The 20,732-nt window shown below is 43.3% G+C and overlaps 1 protein-coding gene across 1 annotated transcript in view; it reads right to left on the reverse strand.

Annotated features, from left to right (window-relative positions):
- FER1L6 (fer-1 like family member 6) overlaps positions 1-7,527 on the reverse strand; it is a 101,850-nt gene extending 94,323 nt beyond the window's left edge. The window contains 5 exon segments of the mRNA XM_077808407.1: positions 53-131; positions 5,253-5,315; positions 5,936-6,067; positions 6,182-6,236; positions 7,433-7,527. Coding sequence (XP_077664533.1) covers positions 53-131; positions 5,253-5,315; positions 5,936-6,067; positions 6,182-6,236; positions 7,433-7,527 — 424 coding nt within the window.
- Positions 7,528-20,732: the final 13,205 nt, after the last annotated feature.

The raw sequence follows: 20,732 nt of genomic DNA on the forward strand, positions 1-20,732 counted from the left end.
GCAGAAAAAACACACATGTAACAAAAGAGAACTTAGAAAATGCATCTCCTACCTGGCTGATTATACACTGTCCCCACATCTACTTTAAAGGAGCCAATCAATAAGCTCCCGATCAGCTTGTTGTGCATAACCTGTTGAAGAAAGGCACATTAGAGATTCCCTTCCACTCAATATATGAAACAGAATTCCAAGCAAAGATACTTGATATAGATGACAAAAGCAGCCACAGCAACCAGTGGGGATCATATGCAACAACAGACATAGACACCTTAGGGCTGGTCAGTTTTTGTGCTGCCTTAATTGTATGAGTTTAGAAACCAATATAGTTAAATCAGTGGAACCCTCTAACTTGGATGCAGTTATAACAATATAAAACTACTTATATATGTCCATTTAAACAGGCAAGAGGGATATAAGCAGTTTTATCCCAGAATAACTGCATCCATACTAAGGGTTGCGCCTGTTTAACTATATTGGTTTCTAAACCAATAGTTAAATTGGTACAAAAACTGTTTGTAGACAGAGGAGAAGGAATTACATTGTCACTTTCCAAAGTTTCAATATGTATTTTACTCAATGGGCCCAATTCTGAGCTCACAAAATGTTATTCTATTGAAGTCAGTGGGTGACACAGATGTAAAGTGGTGCAAATGAGAGGAAGATTAGGTCCATGGGACACTTGCTCCATCCTTCCAGATTAGGGACTCAACACCAGCTACTCCTGGTCAGATCATTCCCCCTCACATCTGGATTTGGTTTTCAAATCCCTGTGTGTGTACCACTGGCGACAAGCAGGCTGCAGGACAGCAGCATTTCCTTGTGGTGGGGTTGGAAGAAGAGCTGTGTGAACCTTTTGTTATGAAACAAATCTTACTGGTTTCGGGTTTAATTAAAAATCTGGAACTCAACCATGTTTGAGAAAAAGATTCACAAGAGCTAGCACATCTTTCAGACAATCTTTGGCCAAACTGGAAGGAAAGATAGCTCTGAAATTAAAATCCTAGATCTGGGCTAGGTTCTGAGTTCGTAGTTCATGTTTCTAGAACAACCAAATCGACACACCCCAAACTTGGGAAGAATTCAAATTTGGATCTGGATTTTGAGCCCCCAAATTTGGAAGCACACATATCCAGGGCTTCAATTCTATATATTCCAGATACAGACTTGGATTCAGCTTTTGGTATGGATCTGTCATGGGGGAGATAGATCTCGAGTCTCCTCTCAAATCATAGGACTTGTAGCCCAAGGATCATGAGACTGTAGCCTTCAGCAAGGCCTTCTGGGAAACTGAAGCAGCAGCCAACCTAATGCCAGACCAGTTAAATCATTAATATAGCATCCATCTAATTTTCAAGGAACCTAAGTTAAAATAGGCTTTGGGGTTCAAGAAACTGTGAAAACTCAGTGGTTTCACCTTGAAGCCAGGGAAAACAACAGCTTTGGATGAATTTCACTTTGACTTTGTGGCTGCAATAGGAGCGTGAACCCATGGAAACCAAAGTGGCAGCCCCACTCCACATAAAAAACGTTCACAAGTCCTGCGCAACCAAAACCACAACGTTTCATAAAGCTTTAGTCAGGGCAAGAAAGGGATCTATTGGAGTGAAAGTCAAGGCTAGGGTCCAGTTCTCTCATTGCTCTCCTTTTATTTTCTCTCCCCTCTCCAGAGTCTGAGTGGATATTCAGGGATAGTCCCATGTGAAAACTACACTTTGTGGGCACGTAGGGGCCTTCCGGTGTGAAGAGTGTTGAACCCCTGTGCAGTGGTTCTGGAACAATTTGTATAGTGGGGATGCTGACAGCCATTGAATCAAACTGTAAACCCTGTATATGATGGAAACCACTTCAAGCCAGGGGGTCTGGCAGCACCCCTAGTTCCAGCACCTATGCCCCTGTGAGATTCTGAGTGTTCTCTATTCCCACTGAAGTCCCACAGGGCTCCACCCCTTGCAGGATGAGGCTCTTAAATTGACAAGGAAAATAAGTAACTAACAGCTCTTGTGTGCAGTGCTCTGTATATATTTTTTTCACTCTTATTTCTCAAGCTTCCCCCACTGTCCAACCCTCCCCGCTCTCCACCCAGATGTAGTAAAGCAGGCAAGTTTGACGTTTCAAATCAAACTCTGTTTCTTTTCTCCTTGGGGGAGGGGGAGGAAGGCAGAAGCAAGCACAATAACCAGCTGAACAGCTAAAAACCCATGGTGGGTTTTTACACAATCAATAAACTCAAAAAATAACTGAAGGGATTTTCTTCAAACTTTCCAGCTGAGAAGGAGCAGGAGAAATATCAGTCTAGAATGTAACTGAGTACTGAGGATAAGGGTTTAGAGTGAAAGTACAATATCAATCATGCCTACAGCATTGAAAGGATGTTGCCATAATGTGTCTGAAGAGGTTAATGAGAAGGAAATCTATTCATTTTTAAGGGCTTGGGAGACAGAAAAGGGCCCTGTTCTCCCCCAAGAACAGGAATCGAATGGCAGTTAGACTAACCGCTGGGCTGATACATGGTAGTGCTGCTACATTATTTGCTTTCCTGAGGCTTCTAAACACAGGTCTGTACATTTCCATGATAATACGGATTCAGTGTGTGAGGGATTAGTAGTCCCGAAGGCTGTTAAACTTTGCTTCTCCTCAGGCTAGCTTCAAACCAAGAAAATGTAGGAAGTTTTCCATCTCCTGTGGTGCTGTTTCTTGCCAGGACACGTATTTGCTCACTCGTTCAATTTTATTCCCTTGACATGCTGTTTATTTCTAAAGCCATGTTCCAAGATAACTGAAATGAATTCCTGATTATAATAGCATACATTAGCATTGCATTAGATTGGCCATATTTTGTTTATGGCCTAATCATTACAACCTTGGGGCCAAATCCTCTCCTGGTTTGTCCATTGAATTCAATGCAACTAGGCCAACTTACACCAGCTGAGGCACTGGCCCATTTTCTCTGTTGAAACTTGGCATTCAGGCCCTCAACCCAGATGTTGACAGATGGCTAAGCTACCGAAGAAAAACTTAATCAGTAAGATTAGACGTGGAAGTAAAAATAACAGACATTTACCAGGTGAAGGCTTCTTGTAATTATAGTATAATTCAAAGAAAGGGATGTAGTGTGAAGAAAAAATGAATAAGCAAGATATTGATTTAATATGCTCTACTTACTTTTGTATCTTTTAAACATATGTAGATAAACGTATAGAATTCAAATGGAAGAACTGTTTCTCTTGGGAAAATATCTACTCTTCACATGCAGCAAGTATTTTACAAAGAACTAATTCCATGCCCTATGGGTTTGATCCTGCGGGACAGCACCAGGCACCAAAACGTGCATGCAATTGGGGCTGAAATACACATCTGTGCGAAAGGCCAACAAGGGGGCCGACGCACTAGTTGAGCCCCACTGAAGCTTTATATTAAGGGGGTAAGCAGAATTTAACTGGTCAAAAGACCTTGTGTTGCTGCTCTGCATAGGGTGAATTTCACCTTTATATGCCCAAGCTAAAGAGGCAAACACCACAAAATTAGTTTGGAATTTGGAATACAAATTAGAAATTTGCTAACACAGCTGACTTGCTGGGCCTCAAATTGGCCATTCTTACATGAAAATACCCACTTTGTGCACCCAGCCAAGATAACTGCACTTGAAGAGCTGCACTTCTGATGGTATGAAAACTGAGACTGGATCCTGGCTCTTCAAATACATAGTGAACATCTCTGAATCTTACAACAACAGGTTTTGTATGCATGGATCCATGTGACTCTTAGACAGCCATCTGGTTCTGCCACTCAAATGTGGGCCCTGTTCTGATATAGGCCTGGTGTGTTTGTTATAAATGGGCGACGTACTTCATAAAAAAAATAAAAAACAACCTTTCCCAATACCTGGAACCATTGTTCATTTCTCTGACCAAATTCAAACTGAACCATTTTTAATGGTTTGGAAATTTTTGGATATGAGGCTGTGACTGGAAGCAGAAATGCTGAAATACTATATGAGAGGCCAGACTTGTGGTATTTCTAGCTACAAATGCAAGTGGCACTGGCCCATATCTCTTGCTCAAGTTCTAGCCCAGTTTTAGGTTTGAAAAGGCTTGGGATGCATATATAGGACCAGATGCTCCACTGGTGTAAATCAATGTAGCTCCACAGAAGTCTGAAGATTCATCCCTAAACTCTAGATGTTTGTCCAAACCCCCAAACCAACCCCTGCTTTGATACTCTCATCATCTTGGGCTTCAATGGGAAACAAATGTGTACTTCCTCAGTATCATTCCATTTGCGTCTGTGCAACATTCAACTACTGATTTCTCTCCAGGGAAAGTGCTAATTAGATCTATATTTGTTTTACATATTAAACCTCTCAATGCTATGCGAAACACACACATTCCCCACAGCATACTTTAAATGCTTCTTCATTCCTAGAATCAACTATTTTAGGAATATATTCCTGGCAGAGATTAGCAGTTAATTCAGCTTTCCCCAGGTGCATGAAACCATCTTTGACAAAATGAGTAGCTGTATGTTTGTTCATTTCAGTATTCAAAGCAAGACTGATTGGGATAGTTGGATTTGCTCCTTGGGATTTCACCGCACCAGAGTCAATGCAGTGCTGAGCATAGCAATTTAACTTACAGTTAAGTTCCTTTTCCTCCTGAATAACAAGCAACAATTAAAATGCTAGGATTATTTGAGCACTGGTGTTGCTCATGCCTAACGAGCTGGAATGCAGCTTTCAAATTTGAACTTGGGTTGCATCGGAAGAATTGAGATAAGCCTCCCCCCCCCCCCCCCCCCCGAAAAAAGTTTCAGCTCAGTAAACTGAGAAAAACTGATGTGAAGGTTGAAAATTAAAGGGATGAAGACAATGCTGAGGGCTCCACTAATATTGGGTGAAATTCATCCTCTACAGAGGGCCAATGTGAGGCCAATGCACCACTCAAATATCCAACCAAGTAACACACTGTTCACTAGTTTATCATTTACTTTCAAAAAGATGTCCATGAAAATTCACACTGGATCTTGCTGTTCGGTTGTTTTAAGTCTCTTTAAGTCATTACCAGTTGACACTTCTCCCTTTCCCCATCCCTAACTTCACCTTAGTGCACACACTTTCAACCTTGTGTTACCATTGGCATTTAAAACATAATGGTTTCTCTTTTTATGAACATCACTGTTAGACCTAGTATAACACACACAGCCAAATATTTGATCCTTGTTTAATAAAACAACATAAAAGTTCCCAAAATACTTACAGAGATTTTGATAATTTTGTCAAATAAATGCACTTGAGGTCCAATGAAGTCAAACACAAAATACTGTGGAAAAACAAAATTGCAGATTAGTATTGTTCTTAATGCTGTCATTAGCAAGCACTATTTGCCACACAGTTTGAAGTTATGGTCTAATCTAATATACTTCCACATATGCTTCTATCAGACTATTTTTAAACACACACTACATTTATTTAAGAGCTCTAAATCTAAAAGCTATAGGCAGAGAAGATGGGAAGCCCAGAAGAAGAAATAATTTGGTTTGCTTTGGAAGTTATTTTATCAAACTCCTTGTGTAACTTGCAAAAGCAAGTGTCGGAGCAATTTGAACTTGAAGAGAGTGATGGTGGGTTGGGGGGGAACTAGTCTGGGAAGAGCTCATGAATGAGGGATGGGAGTGGTAGAGGAGGAATGAGACACGGCGAATCACGTCCTCAGCGGATGAGATTGGAGGGAAAGTGAAAAGAGAGAGGTTGAGAGACGCAAGATGGAGCAGAGTTGTCACTTTTGCTCTTCCATACTTTAAATTTAAACAGCTTGCTGACACACTTTCCTTGTCAGAGAGATTAGATTGCTTTAGTCATTAATCTCTAGTTACTGTAATATGAACAGTCACCATTCTGCAACCATTTCCAACAGCATCTTCCCAACTGCAAGGTACTTACTTCATTGTAAAATGGGGCATTTGTGCCTTCTTTGACTGTCGTTTGCTTCTTTTCATCTCCAATCTCTATGATCACCACTGGATCAATATTCTCGCCAACTAATTGCCGGGCTTCAATGATTGTTATTGCAATCTGCAGGGCACAAATACAACACATGCACGAAAGCAGTCTCAGATTCAATCTCATCAGTTATTTTAATAAACATAAGTAGTGTTATTATAAATGTGTGCACTGCAGTCTACTCACCTGATAATTCTGGGATTTTATATCGCCAGCATGAATTTTGGTCTCCAGTTTTGCTCTGTTTAAATTATGGAACAGAATATTATGCATCACCCATCAAAAACATTACATTCTTAGTTCTTTGACACATGCTCAAGAGATGTGTTTAATACCATTTTCCTTGAAACGACTATTTTTAGTGGCTCGTTTTGAGATAGGCTACTTGGTTTTATATCACCAGCAGTCACTTCATATGTGAGCCCTAGGATCTTTCTTGGGGATAATGATACCATGTATTTTCATATCTCCCAAAAACAGCTTTGTGTGTCTTCACATTTTATCTTAATGCTTAGTATGAAAATGCAAAGAGGGAATTAATGCCAGGAACTGAAGGTCTCTGTCTGATTCTTATCCAGTTCATAGATTCGTAGATTTTAAGATTGGAAGGGATCATTATCATCATTTAGCCTGATCTCCTGCATAACACAGGACATTATATTTCTAATTTCATCAGACATTTCTCTCTACACACTGATATATGTAACCCCTGCTTGCTTGGAGTGGCACTCTGTCCCACTCTAATGGTGTCTAGGCCCGGGGGAGATTAATAAGCCTGCTACAGGCTCGGCTAATAGAAAGATGTCTTTTAGCTCAGGCAGTAGAGGCTTATGCATTAAGTTCCAGAGATCGCAGGTTTGATCCCCACTGCCGACGCCCCATGTGGGTCAGCATTTCGTAACAGACGCATGTCTCTTAGCCAAGGTTGTAGCAGGCTCATCAATCTCTAGGGGACCTAAACAGCACTAGAGGGGGACACGATGCCACTGTGAGCAAGTAGGGGTTACATATATATGAAGTAACTCTGCACACGCAGAATATTATATAGCTATAGATATATAGCAGATATAAATACAGGGTCTGATACAATGCTCACCAAAGTAAATGAAAGAATTCCTGCTGACTACAGTGGGACTTGGATCAGACTCACATTTTTCCCCAGATTATCAACCACGACAACTCTGAAGATTTCTGTCTTCTTTCTCTAACTCACTTTCATTAGCAGCTTAATCCTGGTTCTCCTTCCTTTACTCACACTCTGCAGTGCCCTGCATTTGGTGACAATCACCATATACCATGTAGAAGTACAACTGGTGAGAGATCAGTACTTTCAGCAAGTTGATATTCGAGCCATGGGAAGTGCTGCCAATGGCAGTGCTGTCACCAAGAAGAACAGGATGGGGAATAACTGGAAATATTAGTGATTTAGCCAAGTACCTTTTCCTCTGCGGCCCTGCGGGTGCAAAGCCACTGTAAGATGCAGTGTCATCATACATGAAATCACCCTCTCCCACTTCTTGTCCTCCAGACATCTCATGGTGAAGACTCTCACTTTCATCGTGCTCACCTGAATAACAAAAAAATAAAGAAAATGTATCCCCTTCTATCACAGAATCATAGAAAGGTAGGGCTGGAAGGGACCCTGAGAGGTCCTCTCATCCATTCTTCTACACTGATGTAGTACCAAGTATAACTAGACCATCTCTGACAGGTGTTTAAACTGTTCTTTAACTCCTCCAATGAAGGGGATTCCACAACCCCGTTTGGTAATCAATTCCAGTGCTTAACTATCCTTATAGTTACAAATTTTTCCTCATATCTAACCTAAATCTCCCTTGTTTCAGATTAAGCCAATTACATCTTGTCCTATCTTAAATGGACATGAAGATCAACTGATCACCATCCCCTTTCTAACAGCCCTTAATCTATTTGAAGACTGTTACCAGGTTCCCTTGCAGTCTTGTCTCAAGATTAAACATACACAGGTTTTTTAACCTTCCTCACAGGTCAGGTTTTCTTAATCTTTTATCATTAATGTTGCTCTTCTCTGGACTCTCCAGTTTGTCCACATGATCATCTTTTTCAAGTTTGGTGCCCAATGTTGGACACAGTACTCTGCTGAGGCCTCACCAGTGCCAAATAGAGTGGAACAATTACTTCCTGTGTCTTACATACAACACACCTGTTAATACAACCCAGAATTATATTAGTTTTTGTGGGGGAGGGTAGGGGTTGTCAACTGCATCACGTTTTTGGCTCATTATAACTCCCAGATCCTTTTCAACAGTACTATTACCTAGCCAGTTATTCTCCATTTTCTAGTTGTGCATTAGATTTTTCCTTCCTAAGTGTAGTACTTTGCACTTGTCTTTACTGAATTTCATCTTGTTGATTTCAAAACAATTCTCCAATTTATCAAGAATTCTAATCCTGTCTCCCACATTGCTTGCAACTCTTCCCAGCTTGGTGTCAGCTGCAAAGTTTATAAACAGGCCCTCCACTCCTTTAACTGAGTCATTAATGAAAATATTGAATAGTACTGGACCCAGGACTGGTCCCTGCAGGACCCCACTAGATATGTCCTCTTAATTTGACAGTGAACTATTGATAACTACTCCTTGAGTGTGGTTGCTCAATCAGCTGTGCACCCTTCTAATAGTAATCTCATCTAGACCACATTTCATTAGTTTGTTTATGAGAATGTCAAGTGGGACTCTGTCAAAGCTTTACTAAAATTAAGGTATATTACATCTACTGCTTCCCCCCTATTCACTAAGCCAGTAATTTTATCAAAAGAAGGAAATTAGGTTAGTTTGTTCTTAACAAATCCATGTTGGCTATTAGTTATCACCCTGTTGTCCTCTAGGGATTACAAATTGATTGTGTAATAATTCATTCCAGTATCTTTCTAAGTATCAAAGTCAGGCTGACTAGTCTATAAATCCCCAGGTCCTCTTTGTTCTCCTTTTTAAAGATAAGTACTATGCTTACCCTTCTCCAGTCCTCTGAGACCTTACCCATCTTCCATGACTTTTCAAAGATAATCGTTAACAGTTCCAAGATTGCTTCAGCTAGTTCCTTAAGTACCTTAGGGTGAACTTCATCAGGCCCTGCTGACTTGAATACATCTAATTTATCTAAATATTCTTTAACCTGCTCTTTCCCTATTCTGGCTTTTGTTTCTGCACCCTTGTTGTTAATATTAATTGTGTTTAGCGTCTGGTCACAATTAACTTTTTTTAGTGAAGGCTGAAGCAAAATAGGAGTTAAACACCTAAGCCTTCTTGGTGTCATCCGTTATTAGCTCTCCTTCCCAGCTAAGTGGTGGACCTACATTTTCCTTGATCCCTTTCTTGAAGATGCCGGACTCCTTCTTCCATTAAAGATAATAATGAACAAGGCAGTGTTTCCAGCAGGGAGTATATCCCACCTGTGCTCTATAGCCTGCACTGACTTCCAATTCAAGCTCTAAATCAATGCAGGTTAGCTTAGAGACTACATCTCTGCTGTATCCTGCCATTAAGATCAGCCAGAGCACTCAGGCTAACAACTCCCAGATATAAATGGGAAGAGGTGGGAAGTGAGTCATTTACCATGAAGAGACATCAGCTCTGAAACTCACTCCCTGCCTCTGCATGCGTGGCCTGACACAACCCAAATCTGCTATTCTTTGTGGCACATCACAAAGCTTTTCAGTTTGTGCAGGCTGCCCCCAGCGGGGGGGAGTAAAGAAGGGGTGAGTGAGTTGTGAGGATAGTTTTAATTTGGGGTGACTTTGAAGGATTTTTATGCAAACATGGTAAATGTTGCAGTTCAGCAATAGTTACGGCAAGTATCCAAAACATTAAGGCCACTGAAGTTGGCTGTCCAACTAGAAACACTTTAAGAGTAAAACTGATGCACCCAAAAGCAGAGGACATGGAGGCATCTGCATAAACATTGGTGTGGTTCTGACTGAATCCAAGGGCTTCAACCTCAACTGGCATAAATTGGTATTGCTCCCATTAGGACCAACTGCACTGATTTAGCCCTAAGGGTCCCTCTGTACATTTTTTCTTTTGTTTTGCTTCTGCATTGCTGCAGTCTCATGATCAATTGCCCCTATCCTATTTACTCTAGCATGTGGTGTTTGATTACTGCACTTTATTGCTTTACTTTGTTTACTTTGCAGGCTGAAACACTCAGAATTCTCTTCCAGCTGGGAAGGGCCATGTGCCAGAATTATATTCTGTCAAGAAAAATCTTTTCAGTTTCAATTTAAGTGAGCTGTAGCTCACGAAAGCTTATGCTCAAATAAATTCGTTAGTCTCTAAGGTGCCACAAGTACTCCTTTTCTTTTTGCGAATACAGACTAACACGGCTGTTACTCTGAAACTTAAAATAATTTTGTAATAGTTTTCCTTTAAAATGTCCTTATGCTATCTGTCATTTTGATATCTGAGCAGATGTTTTTGATACTTCTACCCAGTTCCTGCAATAACTGAGAACTCCTTTCCATTACTACTCAGCCACAAATATTGCCTTGTGTGAATTCACTGATAGAAAATGAAAATGATTCAGCCAGTGGAACATAATCCCTCGGTGTACTCTTTCTTTGATACATCTTGTGAGCCCCAGCAGGAGACAAAATCATAGAATCATAGAATATCAGGGTTGGAAGGGACCTCAGGAGGTCATCTAGTCCAACCCCCTGCTCAAAGCAGGACCAATCCCCAAATAAATCATCCCAGACAGGGCTTTGTCAAGCCTGACCTTAAAAACTTCCAGGGAAGGAGATTCCACCACCTCCCTAGGTAATGCATTCCAGTGTTTCACCACCCTCCTAGTGAAAAAGTTTTTCCTAATATCCAACCTAAACCTCTCCCACTGCAACTTGAGACCATTACTCCTTGTTCTGTCATCAGCTACCACTGAGAACAGTCTAGATTCATCCTCTTTGGAACCCCCTTTCAGGTAGTTGAAAGCACCTATCAAATCCCCCCTCATTCTTCTCTTCCACAGACTAAACAATCGCAGTTCCCTCAGCCTCTCCTCATGAGTCATGTGTTCCAGTCCACTAATCATTTTTGTTGCCCTCCCCTGGACTCTCCAATTTTTCCACATCCTTCTTCTGGTGTGGGGCCCAAAACTGGACACAGTACTCCAGATGAGGCCTCACCAATGTCAAATAGAGGGGAACGACCACGTCCCTCGATCTGCTGGCAATGCCCCTACTTATACAGCCCAAAATGCCATTGGTCTTCTTGGCAACAAGGGCACACTGATGACTCATATCCAGCTATTTGTCCACTGTAACCCCTAAGTCCTTTTCTGCAGACCTGCTGCCTAGCCATTCGGTCCCTAGTCTGTAGTGGTGCATGGGATTCTTCCATCCTAAGTGCAGGACTCTCCACTTGTCCTTGTTGAACCTCATCAGATTACTTTTGGCCCAATCCTCTAATTTGTCTAGGGCCCTCTGTATCCTATCCCTACCCTCCAGCGTATCTACCTCTTCTCCCAGTTTAGTGTCATCTGCAAACTTGCTGAGGGGTGCAATCCACACCATCCTCCAGATCATTAATGAAGATATTGAACAAAACTGGCCGGAGGACCGACCCTTGGGGCACTCCAATTGATACCGTCTGCCAACTAGACACGGAGCCATTGATCACTATCCGTTGAGCCCGACACTCTAGCCAGCTTTCTATCCACTTATAGTCCATTCATCCAGCCCATACTTCTTTAACTTGCTGGCAAGAATACTGTGGGAGACCATGTCAAAAGCTTTGCCAAAGTCAAGGAACAACACGTCCACCGCTTTCCCCTCATCCACAGAGCCAGTTATCTCATCATAGAAGGCAATTAGATTAGTCAGTCATGACTTGCCCTTGGTGAATCCATGCTGACTGTTTCTGATCACTTTCCTCTCCTCTAAGTGCTTCAGAATTGATTCCTTGAGGACCTGCTCCATGATTTTTTCAGGGACTGAGGTGAGGCTGGCTGGCCTGTAGTTCCCAGGATCCTCCTTCTTCCCTTTTTTAAAGATGGGCACTACATTAGCCTTTTTCCAGTAGTCCAAGACTTCCCCGGATCGCCATGAGTTTTCAAAGATAATGGCCAATGGCTCTGCAATCACATCTGCCAACTCCTTTAGCACTCTCGGATGCAGCGCATCCGGCCCCATGGACTTGTGCTCGTCCAGCTTTTCTAAATAGTCCTGAACCACTTCTTTCTCCACAGAGGGCTGGTCACCTCCTCCCCATGCTGTGCTGCCCAGTGCAGAAGTCTGGGAGCTGACCTTGTTCGTGAAGACAGAGGCAAAAAAAGCATTGAGTACATTAGCTTTTTCCACATCCTCTGTCACTAGGTTGCCTCCCTCATTCAGTAAGGGGCCCACACTTTCCTTGACTTTCTTCTTGTTGCTAACATACCTGAAGAAACCCTTCTTATTACTCTTAACATCTCTTGCTAGCTGCAACTCCAAGTGTGATTTGGCCTTCCTGATTTCACTCCTGCATGCCCGAGCAATATTTTTATACTCTTCCCTGGTCATTTGTCCAATCTTCCACTTCTTGTAAGCTTCTTTTTTGTGTTCAAGATCAGCAAGGATTTCACTGTTAAGCCAAGCTGGTCGTCTGCCATATTTATTATTCTTTCTACATATCGGGATGGTTTGTCCCTGTAACCTCAATAAGGATTCTTTAAAATCAGGTTTTTCTGCAGTTTCATACTTGAGCTCTGAGCAGTCATACTGCTCCCTCACATACAGTGCAACTCCCCCACCTTGCCTGTCCTTCCTGAACAGTTTATATCCATCCATGACAGTACTCCAGTCATGGGAGTTATCCCACCAAGTCCCTGTTATTCCAATCACATCATAATTCCTTGACTGTGCCAGGACTTCCAGTTCTCCCTGCTTGTTTCCCAGACTTCTTGCATTTGTGTATAGGCACTTGAGATAACTCGCTGAGCGTCCCTCTTTCTCAGTATGAGGCAGGAGCCCTGCCCTCTCACGTGCTTCTGCTCATGCTTCCTCCCGGTATCCCACTTCCCCACTTACCTCAGGGCTTTGGTCTCCTTTCCCCGGTGAACCTAGTTTAAAGCCCTCCTCACTAGGTTAGCCAGCCTGCTGGCAAAGATGCTCTTCCCTCTCTTCGTTAGGTGGAGCCCGTCTCTGCCTAGCACTCCTCATTCTTGGAACATCATCCCATGGTCAAAGAATCCAAAGCCTTCTCTCCGACACCACCTGCGTAGCCATTCATTGACTTCCACGATTCGACGATCCCTACCCCGGCCTTTTCCTTCCACGGGGAGGATGGACGAGAAGACCACTTGTGCCTCAAACTCCTTTATCCTTCTTCCCAGAGCCACGTAGTCTGCAGTGATCCGCTCAAGGTCATTCTTGGCAGTATCATTGGTGCCCACATGGAGAAGCAGGAAGGGGTAGCAGTCCGAGGGCTTGATGAGTCTCGGCAGTCTCTCCGTCACATCGTGAATCCTAGCTCCTGGCAAGCAACAGACTTCTCGGTTTTCCCGGTCGGGGCAGCAGATAGATGACTCAGTCCCCCTGAGGAGAGAGTCCCCGACCACCACCACCCACCTCCTTCTCTTGGGAGTGGTGGTCGTGGAACCCCCAACCCTAGGACAGTGCATCTCATGCCTTCCAATCGGTGGAGTCTCCTTCTGTTCCCTTCCCTCAGATGCATCATCTAGTCCACTCTCCGCATTAGTACCCGTGGAGAGAACATGAAAATGGTTACTTACCTGTCTCTGCGTTGCTGGTACATGGATGCTCCCCTTTCTTCTTCTGGAGGTCACATGCTGCCAAATTTCTTCACCGTCCTCCTGTCCCTGCTGCGCAGCCTGCTCTGAATCTTCAGAACATTGTGCCTGTAGAAGCATATCCTGACGTCTGTCCAGGAAATCTTCAGTTTCTCTTATCCTCAGTCAGAACCAAGAAGGAACCTGCTGTCATGTTAAAAGATTTCTCCCGTAGTTTAGTAATCAAAGGCACTAATGATGCGTATGAAGATACAACACAGTGATGTAGATGTCTAATGGCAGAATCGACTGTATTAAGCAGTTGCTGCAATATGAGTGTTTGCATGGAAAAGTGCAGCAGATTTCACTGACCGCAATGTAACATATTGTAAAAAAAGAGGACCACCTAGGAACTTAGTGGTTATTGCTATGCTGCACACCATGCTCCTTCAGAACTACATGGCAGTAGTGTGGACAGAAGTCAGATCTTCCTGCTCCACTAGCTCAAGCCCTTGCCATGTGAGTGAAAGGAGAATCGCCTTTGGTGTAGCAGCTGTTAGCAATATAGTGTCTATGAGTCACAGTTAAGTACTTCTGTTTCTGTACAATAGAAGGTCATGGTATATATATATGTACCAGCCAGTTTTTTACTGTATAATAATTCATAGAGTGCAGTAAACACACTAAAATCCACATTTTAAAAGACCCCACAGAATTCAAGGCATGACCACACACCTAGGATTTATGAGACTCAACTAACCCCTTCTGTATGAGATAGCTGATGTGGTGGAGGTGAAAGGGAGAGCTATAGGAATAGGAGGGTAAAGTAGTGGGGGAAGACACCTAGGAGAATTTCATGTGGGTTTGGAAGAGAGAAGTGCAGTAGGAAAAGGAGAAATAGGAACCTGTGTAAATTATGGATGCAAGATCCATGTATTAGATAAAATTTTAAAAAATATTTAAAATGACTGGACTATAATTCTATCTCAGGCTTCCGACAATCACACAAACCACTATGTTTTTTCTCTTGTGATTTACAACTTCTGGATGGAATCACAGTGACCTGGATGGAATTCAAAATTTCCTGTAACTTAATCAATATGTATCTAGAACAGATTGAATTGTGCAATACTCAGTGCTTCCCTAAAGGAAAAATGGTTTTGACCATTTACTTCTATAACATTAGACTAATTTCAGATGCTATAATCTGCACTCATATGATCTCTGAGTGCCTTTGACCAAACAGCTAATCCTGTAGGAGTAGGCTGTGTTTATATTTAGTTAGGATTGATAAGGAATTTACTGTCCATTTTATCATTTCTTAAACCAATAGTTGTAAGGCTCAATTCACATGATTTTACAGGGGAAGTTAGGGATAAAATAATCTCACCCTTGTTCTCTTTTCTAACCAGGTGTAATATTGATTTACTAGGCCTTACCCACTGCACCTCTGTTTTCAATAGTTAACCCCTTCTCGCCTTTTTTCTTCTTCTTCAGCTTTATGCCAGCAAACAGCCCCTTTCTGAAAAAGAAGTTAAAAAAAATCATAGCAATGATAGCTTCAAGTTTTGTTCTACACAGACGTCCAATTTCATTTAAGCAGCTGTCCAAAAGGAATGTTAATATCCAAGTAAGATTGTTTATATTCCATTTCCCCTGCTACAAAAGTAATAAAAGCAAACAAGGAAACTTTTTCTATTGTGTTTTTGTGCTTTATTCTATTTTTGAACTTACAAACATACAGAGCAATATATTGATTTATTTACTTCTTATAGAACATACTGGTAACTTTATTTCAAACAAAGGCAACCAAGGAGGTCAAGAGGTCAAGAAAGGAAAGCCAAGCTAAACGTCTATTTCTGCTGACTTCCCACACAACGTAATTACTGAGCATGATGAGACCAAAGATGTATTTGCTAGTTTGAAAGCTTCTCAGCAGATTAAGTTTATAGGTTCCAAGTCAAAAGCAGCTTTTCAGTGAATTGAAATAAAAATACAATGTTTGTTTAGGCATACTTTAACCACCATCTTGTCTGCTGCCCTGCTGCCACATCTCTTGCTACAATGGCCTTTGGTGACATTATGAAATGCAAGACAGAAAAGGCAATCTGCATGGAGGGGACCCAGGGCTCAATTCTGCTTCTGATGAAGTCAATGGCAAAACTCCCGCTGACCTCAGGAAGAGCAGGTTCAGGTCCCCAGGGGGAAACAGTTAAAGCAAAAGTGCTAAACCCCATTCTCACAGCTCTGGAACAGACCCGGGTTGGGCTTTCAGAGTTTTGTTCTGTTTCCCCTTTTTCTTTTGTGTTTCCTTTTTCATGGCCCCACAGCCATTTAAAATGTGTGTTGAACTGTTTTTAAACATGGAAAAGAAAGCCGAAAGCTCCTCAAATGTAATAGAAAATGCTTTCTGCTGAAAGAATATTACAGCATTTTCTCCCCTAGCAAGATTGAACAAGGGTGAGGGGAAACATAAACCATCCATCCACCCATTTTTGGTTACATGACTCCCCAATACCCTGTCCCATTTATTATTATTAATTATTTGCATTGCAGTAGCTCCTAGGAGCTCCAGCCTGGAACCATTGTACTTGATGCTGTACAAACACAGAACAAAGACAGTCCTTGCCTTTAACAGGGTGTACCAGCCCCACACTGATTGGGTGAGGATTAAAGGACTGCTCTGGGCCCAAGAGGCCACATCCCCTCACCTCTGCTGGGCATGCTACCAGTGGAGGGAGCAATTACAAGGAAGTGACAGCTCAGTCTGGGCTGACCAAGGAGGAGACCAATTGGGTGCAGCAGCCTCCTGCTGGGAAGCCTCCAGGACTCAGCATTGCCAGGGCCAATCACTGCATATGCCAAATAAATAAATAAGGACTAAGCCCCATTGCTGAGCAGCTAGAAATCCATTGACTGTAGGAGCTGAGGGCGATGACTTGCTGTTGCCAGTGGAAGAGACTCCAGAGACGGATCAGAGGGCACCCTAAGTCCAACCCAGGATGACATTGGAGGGTCTGGAACAAGGGTAGGAAGTGACCCAGGGAGCTTGTGTAAACCATGCCTACTTGGTATGGCACTCTGTTCCCCTCTAGTGACAGCTACAAGAGCTAGAAATTGATGAGCCTGCTACAACCTTGGCTAAAAGATGTGTCTTTTGGCTCATGCATTAAGCTCCAGAGATCCCAGGTTTGATCCCAGCCAACAACCACTGGGGTCTGTCGGCGTTATATGTGCTTAAGGGTACCAAGCCCTGAACCCTGTCCAAGGGCCACTGTTTTGAAGGGCCATGGGTTGGAACCCAGTGGAGTAGGGTGGGCGTGGGTTCCCCCATCTCACCAGTGGGCGACACTACCCTGGAACAACAGCTGCTAGGCAAAGTGGCCATTGGACTCTTGCCAGTGGGCGACGCTACCCTGAGCTATTGCCACTAGGCAAAGCAGCCTTTTAGCTCTTGTGATTGGGTGATGTTATCCCAAACTGAAACTGCCAGTGAAATCGACCCTTGAACTCTTGCCATTAGGTGTTATGCCCTGGAGTATCACCATTGCAGTACCGCTGGCCTGGGGCACACAGGCAACCCCCCCTTCCTCCCAGTGCCCCCCAAAAGCTTACAATCTAAGTAATCCTGGTGTTGTCCAGTCTAGTGTTTCAGCTTGCTAGGGCTAATCTCTATAGTGAGCCATGAAAAATAGGTCCAAACATTACAAACTTTGGAGATGTTTTCATCCTGAGCTGCACTGACAACCTCTAACCATTTTTCTACTGCAGTCAGACACTGATTTTCCTGGGACAAAGCATCTATCACTAGTTCTTTGTCAAATGTCTCATTTAGTCCTCTTCTAATCAAAGCCGTCTATCTAGGGGAGTGGTGTGTACCACATGGGCCAGAATTTCAGAAAAGTGTACATGTGACCGCAAATGCAAAAATGTACAAACTTTGCAAACCTAATTTGTGGACACAACTGTAGCAATTATTTATGCAGTTGCAGTGAGCACATGTACAAAATCAGAGTGCAAATGCATGTGCATATTTGCATTCATAATTGCATGCACAATTTTCTGAACATCTGCCCTACAGATAAAATAGGTGTCAAAGGAGTATAGACAGATTTTTGCATGGCTCTGTGAGTTTATGGTGGCCTGCTTCAAAATCCTATCTCTTCCTGAACTTATTTTTTAAATGCTGACTCGGGACCCTGCGTGATACTGTTTTATCATAGCTAGATGCTGACTCCAAGACTTCTCTGTCCCAGTGCAGCATTGGTGTCCTTATAACATATAATAAATACTCAGAAATCAGTCTTGTCAGGAAAAAAGGTCCAGAACATTTTATTAACTGTAGAAGCACTCTGCTCAGTCTAAGTCTGCACAGGCTTCTGGAAAAATCTCATTCACAGTGGGCATGCTCCAAGCCTTACGATGGGCATTCACATAGTGCTCCCATACTATATATCTAGGAATTTATAACATGCCCATATACATGATGTCAGCTCATCTGCATAATCACCCCCATGTTACTAACTTGATACCTTTGCTATACTTCTGTTCCAAGGGCAGTGGTTAAGGATGGCCCATTTTCTCCCATCCTCTGCTATCTGAATTGTAGAAGTATACAGATAATTACATACAAAAATATATTTTAAAAAATGTTACTTAGGTTGCAAAGTCAAGCACTTGAAAATTAAGAAGTGCCAGATTTACAGATGTCTGTACAATTTTCATTCACCCCCCCCCTTGGGCGTCAAACTTGTGCAATAAATGAGGCAAATGTCCTGTGGAAAAGAAACTATGCGATTAAGTTGTTAAATATTATAATGTGCATGCACAAGGGTGCCAAATTAATGTTGCATGGGCAACTGTATGTCTGGTGTGTCCTAGCTTTTAAGTGCTTGACTTGGCAACCCAAATAATATTCTTTTAACGTCGTTTTTATGTACTTTACTAGATTTTTTTTAAAGGAAAAAGATTTTTTAAATTCTAATATGGACAACTGTAGCAACCTCCCCATTATGCATCATCATGCAAGGTTTGACCAGATGCTTTTTGCACAAAAAACCCATTTGCACCAAAAAGCAGTTTCCAAGGAAAGTTTGTGTCCACCAGCTGATGAGACAGCTGCAGCATCTTTGGAACACACTGCGGTGTAACATCACTGGTGCCAAACTGTGAACGGATGGAGTAAGGATGAGTGGACTCGTGGTCCAAATGTTGGATCGCTGCCAAAGCCTTCACCTCCTGACTTGTGACCCTTGAACTACTTCAGAATGAAAACAATGAAGACACTGCTCTAACATTAACAATAACTGCATCACCAGTCACACTACAGAGAGTCACCCAGATGCATCCTTTGCTAGTAACCTACAGAGAAACCGAGCGCCTTAAATGGATCCTGAACGGAAAGCTCAGGGGTGTGTAAAGGCTAAAACTGTGAGTATGGAGGCACACATGTTCACTGACATTTCACCAACCCAGAAGGGGTGAGCAGCCAGACTGGGGCACAGCCAGCTGGAAGACAATGGAGCACCTTGGTGCAGACCAAGCAATCAGATAGGGTTTCACAGTTTCCAAAAGTTTCGTCTGTGTTGACCAGCTCAGAGGAAAGCTATTTCCCAATGCAGTGGAGAGGCCAAGAAAACAAACCAGCCACCGTGAGGAACTGACCTATCCATTTTTTCTAGGAAACACGTGTCAGACCAGATGATCATAGTGGTCTCTTGTGGCCTCAGAATCTGTGAATATGCCGATCACACACTGATGTCTTTTACATAAAAACTAGTTAATTTCTTTAGAATATACGGCTGAGTGGAATTGCTGGAAATTATACCTAGCTCAGCGTGTGAGCGTGATCTCTGTTTCAAGAAGCGAGACTAGGACTGGGGAGGTATATCAGTGACAATTTTAGCAAGTGGTACCTGCAAACATTTTCCTCCTTAGTGTGTGCTAAATATTGTGTCCCAGGAGTACATGCACTGTAGAGAGAAGGGTGGTGGGATGAGGAATCTGTTCAGTGGTTTTCCAATTGAAACAAAAATTCCTTTCTTCAAAACCATAACCAAGGTGGAAGCTAGAAACAGCTGGCCAAACAGATTGATCCCAAGCTGCACTTTGCAAGAAATCTTTATACTTTGTTCCTGAAAAAAATATACTGCATATACTCTGAATATAGCCCAGCGTTCAACCTAGTTGATCTGAAATGGGGTGCACGGGTGTTGGAGGGAGCGAAGACCTTTCAGGATTAGTTAGAGAGGTAATTTGAAAATACCTGACACTTGGCATAGACTGATGCATTCTATTATAATATATGGAATGAGTAATAAAACTCCTCTCAATGGGAGGGAGGAAAGGAGAGAGAGATGGATAAATAGATGGATCCAGGAGGAGGCTCTTATGTACTGCTTGTTGCTAATAATGCAGAGGTGGGCAAACTCCAGCCCGCAGGACCGTCCTGCCCGGCCCCTGAGCTCCTGGCCCAGGATGCTGCCTTCGGCCCCTCCCCTGCTGTTCCCCCTCCCCCGGAGCCTCAGCTCACTGCACCGCCGGAGCAATGCTCTGGGCGGGGGGGCTGCAAGCTCCTGGGGCAGCACAGCTGCAGATCCCGGCCTGACCCGGTGCTCTGTGCGGCGCGGCTGCCTGTCCTGGTGCAGCCACGCCGCCAGCCACCAGTGCTCCAGGCAGCACAGTAAGGGGGCAGGGAGCAGGGGGGGTTGGATAGAGGGCAGGGGAGTTCGGGGGGTGGTCAGGGGCCAGGGGTGTTGATAGGGGTCGGGGCAGTCAGAGGGTAGGGAACAGGGGGTTGAATTGGGGCAGGGGTCCCAGGGGAGCAGTCAGGAAGGAGAGGAGGGATTGGATGGGGCGGCAGGGGGCAGTCAGGGGTGGGGGTTCCGGGGGCGGTCAGGGGACAGGGAACGGGGGGGATGGATGGGGCAGGGTCCCGGGGAGGGCAGTCAGGAAAGAGGGGGGGGTTGGATGGGGCAGTGGGGGGGAAGTTAGGGGC

This window comes from Eretmochelys imbricata, chromosome 2 (assembly GCF_965152235.1).
Source record: "Eretmochelys imbricata isolate rEreImb1 chromosome 2, rEreImb1.hap1, whole genome shotgun sequence".
Lineage (NCBI taxonomy): Eukaryota > Metazoa > Chordata > Testudines > Cheloniidae > Eretmochelys > Eretmochelys imbricata.